The following is an 11,671-nucleotide window of genomic DNA, read 5'->3' as shown; positions in this document are numbered from 1 at the left end:
CATTTAACATGCTTAATCATAGATTAGCACTAATCAGTGATGTCATTAGTAAACAGTGGTGAGGGTTGTCACAGTTTCGGACCAACAACCACCATCTCCGGGCTTCATCATTTAGAGTGTATGTAGCCAAGAGTACTTTCTAAGTTATGGAGCAAGGGAATACTTCAAATAACTTTTCTATTTCTAGTAACCAGGTTTCTGCCTTCAATGGTTCAATGCCATCCAAGAAGGTCGGCGGTTTTATTTTCATAAATTTCTGAGTCAAATTGATGATGTCATTATTGTCCGGTTCAGCTAGTATTGGTGGAGGCGGAGGAGGTAAGGGTTGTTGTCTTAATTGTTGCGTCATGGCTTCAGTCAAAGCAGCAAGCATCTGTCTCATTCTATTCATTCAGGCCTCGGAAGATTCACTTATATCATTTCCCCCTGCATTCTCCATTTTGCTATAGATAGACAAGGTAACAATAAACATAGGAATAATCTTGTTCACTTCTTTCAATTTTTATTTTATTTTATTTTATTTTATTTTATTTTATTTTTAATTCAAATTCAAATTCAGTTTTCATATGTATAAAGATTAGCACATATTCGCAATGTAGATGAAATGTCCCTAATTCTTTTATAGGATATCTTATAGCTCACATGGACTTGTGTATACGGTATAACTTGTGCTCTGATACCACTCTGTCATAACCCAAACCCGCTCATATAGGTTTAACGTCGTAACCAGCCAATAACCCTTGGATTACTGAATGCCTTTTAACAAAATAACATGAAATTAGGGGTTGCGGAAGCAATAAATAGAAATATACATACTCCATTGAGCTGTGAAGACATATATAAGACAGATATTCTTAAACTTTGATAAAGATGCGTGTGACGTCAAAAGATACAGTTGATACACATCACTCCATGTACTATACATATAAGTAGAAATTTGTCCATAATCAAAACAAACAAAGTCTTATACATTCACAAAAACGTAGCCACTAAACTTGACTTAATCTAGAACCTCCTCGGGAGGCACAAAGGCTGGCTGGCAAAAACTAAGATACCAGGTCCTCAACTCTGAGCCTGGTCACGTGCCTGATCACCTACATACATAATATAAATAGTGAGGGGGAGCTCAGTGAATAATAACAGAGTAAAGAGGTTTAATGAATGATGTCCATCACAAAGTCAAAAATCAGAGTTTATATCATAAACAGATTCACATTCATATTCTTGGTCAAATCATATACAGAAATCAGAGTTCATACTTAATCATATGCGGTCTATCCATTAGCGCTAACAGAGCAGATACAGAACAGATACAAAACAGATGGTGGTTATGAGTAACCAGTTTCATAAAGGAACCTCCAGATTTGGGTAACAGATGACAGATATACTGAGCTCCGTGATGGAGCCTCCAGTATGGGTAACAGCTTACAGACATATTAAGTTCCATAATGGAACCTCCGATACCAGGTAACAGCTAACAGATATCACATGATGCTAAGGATGCCAAGAATGCATTATCAGAAATTAGGCGATCATTTATTGTACAGAATATAACATTTTAGAAAATAGATCTTATTTCATCGTACAGAAAATAAATAAAGTGGAACATAGCTTTACTAAGTTATTACTCACAAATGGCTTCGGGTGCAGACAGACAGAGCAGACTAATCAAACGATTTACGGCATGTGACCTACATCAACACATAACGAATACACATTTGAAACACACGTTGGAATATACTTAACTCATTACGTTCTGTTCTTAGTGTGTTTCTACATTTTATCCTCATTATTATGTCTTAATATAGGCCTAGGAATGCCTAGGATGAAATGAGGATGTGAAAATGCATTTGAAAACACTTAACAAAATTTGCTGAAAACAGGGGTCTCACTCGAGCGGACAAGCAAAATGTGAGTGGTCGCTTAAGCATACAATCCTTCGCTCAAGCAGTCTGTAAACTTTGCAAAAGTACTGGTTGCTTGATTTTTCCGCGCGATGCTCGCTAGACGCTCGCTCGAGCATGAGACACATGCCCTCGCTCGAGCGTAACTTTTTTCGCTTGAGCGGTCTGCAAAACACGCAAACTTCTAGGAGCATGCATTTTACGCTCAAGCGGACTTTTGGTCACTCGAACGAAAGTGCAAAAATAAAGGCGGTCGCTCGAGAGCATGATTTGTCTCTCGAGCATGGAGGCAGAATTCTGGAATTTCTAGAATTGCTTCCAAGCTTGAAATTCAACCCAAAGCTACAAATTTATGGTTCCTTAGGCCAAAAAGTTAAGAAAACATTTAGAAACTTGTGTAACAATATGAGATGAAGATCAATTTACAAAATGAAGGCCCAAAACCAAACCATTTTTTCAAAACCAAGCTTGAAACTTTTGTATATAACATGCATGCAATGATGTAACATATTTTCTTTCAAAACATGAGTAATTTGGGATTGTAAGTGCAAAACTATGGTGAGCTCTTAGCCTTTGACAAAAATGTCCTCTTGCATATATGAATTGATTGAAAATTAACACATAATTCATGAATTATGCATGTATGCATGAAGTAATCCTTTATTCTACATTCTTAATTTAATTCTCATGCTTCATCTTCTAATTCTCTTGAATTCTTGCACTAAGTAATTCAAATTCATAATTAAGGAGTTGAATTTCCTACCTAACCTTAAGTTTGCAAGTGTTGGAGCTAAACTTCCTCAATTCCCTTCAATCTCTCCTATTTCCTTCTTAATTCTCTTCTTCCTTTAATGTTTGGCTTCAATCTCTCTCTCCCCCTCCTTCTTTCCTACATTTTTTATCAAAAGAAGATGAAGGAGTGTGTGTGTATAAAGAAATCTAGAACTCTCATTAACCTTATATAGGTTTGATTAGTAGAGATTAATTAATTCTAACTTAGACTAATCAATTTTTATTATTTTATTCTAATTATTTCGTTCCGAATCGAATTTCAATTGAGCCTACCATAAATTCCTAAAAAAGTAACACATAAATCAAGTTAATTTCGTGATCGAATGTCGATAAGGCTTTCAAGTCGCAAAATAAGAAGGAAACACAAACAGATCTTCCTACGAGAGAAAGATAAAAACACAAATAATGCAACACACTTACAATTAATTCAGAATTCATTTTAATTACTTATTAGGCATAATTAATTATGATTAATCAGTTAATCATAAGTCGGGATTGTTACAAACATTGTGAGATTAGATGGAATCGAAGAAAAATGAGATAGATTGGCCATAGATTTGAGCTCGGAGGAGCTTTATAGCTCTGATACCATAAAGAAATTTAGAATCAAGATGAATTCTTATTATTTTCCTCAATGAATGATTTGTACAGATTACATTATATATATATAGATCAGTTAGGAGTTAGTTATAACAAACTCCTAATACACAATGATATACACATTAACCAACTCCTAAGCTAACTAACTTTGTAACCAACTGATCTGATGTGGCTATAGTTGCACTAACTGAAGCTAAGGCTGACTTAGCTGCTGAGCTGATATGGGATGAAAGCTTAGCTGCTGCTGCTGAGCTAAGGTGGGATGATAAAGTATTCTCAACAATAGGTAAGAGAAAGGCAAAAAAAAAAGGGTCGGATTTGGAATTGCATAAAATTTGTTGGTCAATTTTGTGAATTTGCCCTTTTTAGTTTTGAAATTTCAATTACTCTTAGCACGGATCTAGAAATTTGATTCCGTAAAATCTATCATGATCGTGGAAGCATATATTAGTAGTTTCTTTATTTTATTGCAATATTTTTATTTTTGACAATTTTCATTATATTTCCGTATTTCTGTATTGCTCATTACGAAACTGTTAATTCTGATTGTTTCCTATTTAAGTTAGGTTGGTCTTTGCTTATAAATAATGGATATAAGTCTTAAGGCTCTTTAGTTTTTTAGAATTAATATAATTTGTGTTTTGTACTCTTTTGTTCCAATCTTGGATGTCTTTGTGAATCAACCATTGTTGAGTCTTTATTCTCAATATTATTTGTGAATCAACGAGTCTATGGAGAAATTTTGTTTATGATATTGAGTTCTAATCAACAAATTCTAAGATTGTTATCTTAGCACTTTCGTTGATGTAAATAAATAAATATTTCTTGATATATATATATATATATATATATATATATATATATATATATATATATTGGTACTAAAAGTCCCTCAAATAAGTTGTATCTTGTGAGAAATCTAATTCAAACAAATTGAAAGCTTAAGATTCTTTTATTACAGCAGACCTCACCTCACTTGGGCTATAACTGGGGTAATTTACGTACTTATCATTTAATTGATGAATTTTATTGGTTGCCGCCCCCACCGGCGTTTTTAATTTCACCACCTCCTCTCTCTGTCCATTCCTCACCTCACTTGGCTATAACCGGGGTAATTTATGTACTATGCAGTAAAATCCCCACACTTGTTATTGTGGCTATTGTTTAACTTATTAGTCAATTAAAATGTCTCTCCCCACACTAATTAAGCAAGCTTTGGTTGAATTAAAATTTTCCAGCCTCCTATGATCCCATCTTATCAATTACACAATACAATTCAACATACACAATCTAATAAAATATTACGTAATCTTATTATAAGATGCATCCATAACATATTATTCCAAATAGAAATGTATATCCATCCAAGGAATAATAACAATTATTCCAATTATTCACTAATAGCTGATAAATACCTTATTCAAGTTCAAGATTATCTTATGCCCTTAGAGCGTAACATTTACTTTGTTTTTCTCAAATTTAAAAACCTGAATTAAATTTCCACGACTTAACAATATTTTTTTCAATACACGCACCAGTTCCAGCCGAGAAGCCGATTGTAACCCATTATGACAAGTAATCCTTTAGATCAACCATGAAAGAAAGGTCTTGTCTGACTATGGCATTATTGATAGTGCTAGTGACAACAACACTCAATTTTTTCGACTTAGAGCGATAACTAATCACAGCTTGATTTTCTATCCCATGAGCTATGTCATTGTACCATACTTTAGTCACATTAGACTGAATAGAGTTGATATTGATTCCAAGATGAGTAACAGGAGTGATGCTTTGTGGATCCCAAGAATTCTGAAAGGTGTCAAACTCCACAGCGACAAATGGGCTAGTGGCTTCCAATGTCGACGGATCGATTGGAAGACCAATGGCACCGCCTGTAGTGGTGTCTGCGGTGCTGCTGGAATCGGAAGGTTCAAGGAAGAATGCAAGCCCATCTCCGAAAGTTGAACTTCCTTCCGAATCAATCACGAAGGAGAAATAGGTAGTGAAGTCGTTCAACTTGCCGGAATAACTGTCAGAGAGGTGAAGCGGTTTGACGTAAGTAGCTTTGCCGGCTTTGTAATTTAAGTTGGTACCGTATTTGTCCACCGCGAGGTGGACCCCATTGGAGGAGATGTAAGCGTCTCCATTGGCGGTCATGTCGATGTTGAGATTTTTGGGATCGACATTGAGATTTTTGGGACCGATTTTGGGGATATTGAAGTTCAGTGCAGTTGCACAAAGAGTTGCGAGAAGAATGTAAAATGTGATAATTGGGAGACAAGAAAGCAGAATGTGTGATTGGAAAGCCATTGTTGTGATGGGGAAAATTTATGGGATTGGAAGTTTGTAGATGAGGAAAAGTGTATTCAATTTGGAGTATAAATAGGTACATTATTGTTTGAAAAATTGTGATTTGGTCAAAGTGGGTGATCATCTAATAATCCATGCACGCAGACAACTGTCCTATCAACCCCTTGTTTTGTCATATAGGTGTTTGGATAAATTACTCTGTGTACATCTTTCTCAATTTACATATCTAAAAGTATAATAAATATTTAATCCATGTTTGGTTTCTATTTGTAAAATAATTTTAGTAATTTTTTTGAAAAAGTTTACAAAATTTGTTTAGTTGTGTACGGGGAGGAAATAATTCTCCTCGTATAATCCTGTTGACCAAGTCCACGCTCCTCCGTACGACGTCGCTTTATTACCTGAAAACACAAACGTGAGCTAGCCGGCGGGTGTGTGCCGGAAACCTCTCTGATGCCAAAGTCAGTAAGCTTGACAAATAGACAAAGTTTTATGTTCTCAGAAAGAGTTGTGTTTAATTACCTCTTCCAAGGTGATGTTTGTGAGCTTTTATAAGTTTCCTGTGGCACAATCCTAGTAGGACTTGTATTTCTCCATGCAGAGTCCTCCTAGGATTCATACTCCTGAGGATAATGCTTATCCTTTTACACCCTCCCCCACTGCTTAAACCAAGTGGGATGGTTTTCTCCATGGCCGAACTACCATTTGACCGAAGTAAAACTGGCTATGCTGAGCTACAAAGTAGGCCGAACTATCCTTAGTTCAGCCCTTCCCTTTACTCTTCCCTATATCGGTTTCTCATCTGTTCAACCCATGGTGTGTTTGGACCGAACCAACGTCTCTCGACCAGTATAACTCCCAAACCGGTATACCTCTAAGATCGACATAATTTCAAGGCCGGTCTAACTTCAAGTTGCTCCCAGACCGAAGTACATTTACAATCCTCTAACCGAAGTAACTTTATAATTCGTGGGCCGAAGTAATTTTGTTTCTCCTAGGCCAGAGTAACCTTGCTCTCCTGGGCCGGAGTAACCATTACGGTCTTTTTACTTAGTCCTTCACATTTTGGGCCTCAAAGCCCAACTCGCAGCTCGGCCCTATTTTTCCCAAAAATTACCCTCTCAAGTTGTATATTTTGAGATAGTTTTAGGCCACGTTTTGGCGGATTATATTGGATGATATTGTTAAGAAGATGGTTATTGAATAGATTATTAATGTGTGAATTATTAGTGAGATGATTAAATAAAAATGTATTTGTTTTGATGATAATATATATGAGAGATGGTTAGTGATGGAATTGTTAAAGTATTTTTTTATAAAATAAATAAAAAAATTATTTCTATATTAAAAAAATTAAAACAAATATTAAAACAAACAAGTGCACTTGATAAAAAAAAATTAATTTAATTTTTTTTATATAAAATAGACTTAATGCGCTCACTATTTTCTTAATCCCACCAAAAATTCAGTCAAACTAATCTCCCTACTGAGGAGGATTACTAAACCCCCCGGACTATGAATCCTCCCTGCCAAATCATCATCAAACACGTTGTGAGTGTGACCCACAGTCATAGCAATCCAATCACACCTCCCACACCGGTAAACAAATATGATCTTAGAGTTTTGAAGTTTGGAATAATTTATTTTTTATTTTTTATTTTATAATTGAATAGATGGATGTGAAAAAAAAAATTAATTGATGTATACGATGTGGGAGAAAGAGAGGGGGGAAGAGAAAAAATGATTGATTGATTGATGGGTAAAGAAAAGTGATTTTGATTTTGATTTTTATTTTTTCAAAATTTTTTAACCAAATAAATTATTGAGATTTTTTCTCTAAAATTGTATCTCTAGATACAAACCAAGCATGGCCTTAATTTTTCTCAATCCACACACTTTTTGTTCCAAATATGCCCTAATTGTAAAATTATAAACACATCTTAAACACACCAAAACATAGTGCACACACTCAAATCCTAAACAATGTACACACTTAAACATGGTGCCGTTACCATCAAAAAAAAAAAAAAAAAAAAAAAACTTGGTGCCGTTTGTGCATTGTTGAAGGTTGAAAAAGTGCAGCTTGCTTTTAATTCAATCTGCCCTATTGTAGCACTCCATTCAATATCATTCTAGGTTTGTTTTTAATTCAATAAATATGTTAATTTCCTAAAATTATTTTACTCATTTTGGTAGCTTTTCATAAGTGTGTGTAAAGTTTCACAATTTTTAACAAATTTCAATCGTTTTTTGAATTAGGTTGACAATGTCCAAAAAAATAACAATAGGTCGGCTCGGAAATATAATGTCTAACGAATGTGTTTTATTCGGAAATTGATAATTGAAAATTTTAATTTGGTTGAAGTTGAAGTCTGAAACATTTTGTATTTTTTAGTTGTAGATTGTCGAATTATAAGAATAGTTTTGATCTTATTTACCAAAATGTGCAGAAGGAAAAACAAAAGATGACAATTTTAAGCACTAAAACTTACGTTTTCAACTCTAGCTTTGTTATAAACGATGGTATCATTAACCAAATCTAAATTTTCATCATACAAATTTTTCATAACACTAAAAAACATGAGGATAGAATTTGATTGAGGAATAGACTCAATGGATTGTGAGGGTTTGAGAATTGGAGTAAGCTAATAATGTGTTCACGATTTTAGAAGCAATTATTGCATGTCCGAAAAGATATTTTTAGGTAGGTTGATTTTTTTTCAAGTTTAAAATTAAATTTGAGAAAATTTAAGAGGTACGCGAGATTTATCACATATCATATTTTAATAATTTGAATTATTTATTTTGTAAGACCCTTTGTATATATAATTTACGAAAAAAAATAAGCTAATCCGATAATTGTTGGAAATGGTGGAAAAATTCTGGGTAAAACTACAATTTTTTCTCAAGTTTGGTCTATTTTTTAGGTGGGCCCCGAGCATCGATTTACTCGGGTCAAAGTGGTAACGCGTTCTATGCCGCGTTGTGATTCACGTGGTATATTTGGTTGCTCAAAACCATTACCGAGTGAATGGGAAATTGAAGCCAAAGTGTGCTCCATGGAAATGGAGTTATGGTAGAAATTCCTTAAAGTTGTAAATTGGCTTGTCCCACATTGATTTGGTGGGAAGTTTTGAAAGGGTTTATAAGGCTTAGGATGAGATACTTGGGGTGTGCCCCAAGGGTAACCCAAGGGTTTTAGAGGGAGAGGTTATGGGCAAAATGGCCTAGACCCATTGGGCCCAAAAATCACCACACGTACGCTGTCGTCCGTCTGGGCTGGGTTGGGCTTCTAATCTTTTTGGGCCAAAAACATTTGAATTTAATTTTATTTTTTATTAAAATAAAATCCAGAATTCAAATTAAACTGGTTTGGATTTATTGTTCATCCAAACAAGGCCCTTCCCGTTTTCAAACATAATTAAACTGTTTTGGATTTATTGCTTATCCAAACAGAGCCCTTCCCGTTTTCAAACAGAATTAAACTGTTTTGGATTTATTGCTCATCCAAACAGAGCCCTTCCCGTTTCTATCTGTTTGAATAAACAGATTCAAATCTGTTTAAATTTGAATCTAACATGTTTCATACCTGTTCAATTCAAAACCAAAAGCCACCTTTACATCTATAAATAAACTAGCCTCCCATTTGGCACTACAACAAAAAGCACCAATGGCGACTAAAAAAATGAATTTCGTCGCTGAAAGTTGCACAAATGGCGACTAAATCCATTTTAGTCGCCAAAAATGAAGCCTTTTGGCGACTAAAACCATTTAGTAGCCAAATGTATATGTATTGGCGACTAAAAATCAGTTTGGTCGCCTATTATTTGGGTTTCAGCGACTAACACAATTTTCGTCGCCAAAAGTGATAGTTTTTGCCGACTAAAGCAATTTAGTAGCCAAAGGTGCTAGTTTTGGCAACTAAAAAGCAGATTGGTCGCCGATGGTAGGTGTTTTGGCGACTAAAATTCAGTTTAGTAGCCAAAAGGGGACGTTTTTGGCGACTAAAAACAGGTTTAGTCGCCAAAAGGTGTGTTTTTAGGCGCAACATTTTTTTTTAGCGACTGCAAAATTAATTAGTAGCCTAAAATTGTAGAATTGGCGACTAAATACTGGATTTAGTCGCCAAAAGTGAGATAAATTTTTTTTTAATAAATAATTTATTTTTTACAAGAATTATATTTGAATATATATAATTATATTTATATATATTCTGTTGTATTAATACTGGTGAAAGTAATATATAAATAATATAAGTTGCAATTATATTCATGTGATGGTTGAGTGGCATAGTGGGGTGGCGTGTGTTGTTAAGGTTTGGAGGTTGCAGGTTCGAAGCTTGGGAGATGCGGAGGCATAGTGGATAATTTTTTGTTTTTTTGAAAAATGCTTTTGGCCACAAAATACTGTGGTCGCCAAAAAGAGTGACAATTGCCGACGAAAACTTTAGTCGCCAATTGTATAAATAATAAAAAAAAAACACTATTGGCGATTAAAACTTTAGTCGCTAAATGTATAATTTCACAAATGGAATCGACTATTGGCGACTAAAACTTTAGTCGCTGAAGACCTGTATATTGCTGACTAACTAATCTTTAGTCGCCAAAGGTATTGCCGACCATGTATTGGCGACCACAGCGGCGACTAAAATATTTAGTCGGGAAAAGTGAAAATTCTACATTTGGCGACTAAAAGAGAACTTTTGGCGACTAAAAATTTAGTCGCCAAAAGTGTTTTTTCTTGTAGTGTGGATTTTACTAAAATTTTTCGTACTCCATCCTCTGCAAATTATATTCTTCATCTTGCTGCATTTTATTTCCGAAAGAAAGAGTGTAAACACTTAGTGTGTTCGTAAGGCAAACAATTTGTAGTGCTGCTATTGTTTGTGGTAAGATCATTTCATCCTGGGAGATAGACGTCCAAATTCTGAAAGCACCGTGGAGAGGACGAATCTGTCTTAAGGACACAGTGTTAAACACTGGACTTGATCAGAAAAGTTATTCAAATAAATTAACCAAGTAAGTTATTTAATTTTATTCTGTTTTTTATTCTGTTTATTTAATCAGATTTTATTTTTGTTTTTGTAACAAAATAAAATCTGTGGTTTTGTTTATTTATTTTTATTTCGAGTTTGATTTTTGTAATCAAACAAATTCTCTCCTTTTCTCTATTTCTTTTATTCTTGTTGTTGTTTTGTACACAACAAAATTTAATCTTTTTAAATACAGTGAAGATTGTCCAACAATATTCACGTAACCTTTTTATTTTATGACGTTTGTCTAAAAAAATGAACAACTAATATTATTTTTTTAAAATAAATCATTCATTTATTGAAAATAAACATAATAAATAAAAAAATTATAATTATCAAGTTAATTTAATTTTTTTTAATAAAGTACACAAAAAGTGGACATTAAGATTTTCAAATACAATGTATTTTTTTTTTTTTTTTTGTTATAACAGAAATACAATTTGGATGAGGCTTCGTTTTCGCTCGGAAAAAGATTGTGTGATTGTCACTAACCCTTTAAATAATCATTGGTCAAGTCCGTCTCTCCCCCCACTAACAAAAGGAGAAAGTATCTTTCTTAAAAAAAATAAAAAAATAAGTCAAATCCCTATTAATGACAAACACAAAAAAAATATCCAACACAAAAAAATGATAAATTTAGAAAAAAATTATTAAAACATTCAACACATACCACTATTACTAAAATATTAAACTTTAAAATAAAAACTTTTGATCAAAATATTGATTTTTAATAAAATTATTATTTTTTTTTTAGAATTATCTCATTAAGATCTATTAAATAAAATTCATATTGATTATGAAATTCTCTAAAATAATATACATATATATCGTCAAAATTGATGTAAATAATAACACGTTACACTATTTGATAGTAATATGTTACTCATGTCTTACAATAACATGTTACTTTGATAACATATTACTCTGACAATATTGTCTAAGACAAAAAAAAAATATTTTATTTTGTCCTTACTCAATTATACTTCTTCCTTGGAAGGATTTATGAAGCAAAATAAATTCGATTGTTCTTTAA

The 11,671-nt window shown here is 33.5% G+C and overlaps 1 protein-coding gene across 1 annotated transcript; it reads right to left on the bottom strand.

Annotated features, from left to right (window-relative positions):
* Nucleotides 1-4,862: 4,862 nt before the first annotated feature.
* LOC145813494 (lectin beta-1 and beta-2 chains-like) lies at nt 4,863-5,606 on the bottom strand. Its single transcript, XM_082908964.1, has one exon. The coding sequence runs from the start codon at nt 5,604-5,606 to the stop codon at nt 4,863-4,865; it is 744 nt and encodes a 247-aa protein (XP_082765090.1).
* Nucleotides 5,607-11,671: the final 6,065 nt, after the last annotated feature.

Source organism: Camellia sinensis, chromosome 2 (assembly GCF_055761805.1).
Source record: "Camellia sinensis isolate YWXY chromosome 2, ASM5576180v1, whole genome shotgun sequence".
Lineage (NCBI taxonomy): Eukaryota > Viridiplantae > Streptophyta > Magnoliopsida > Ericales > Theaceae > Camellia > Camellia sinensis.
Note: the sequence above shows the minus strand (reverse complement) of the source record. Positions and strands in the feature narration are given on the sequence as shown.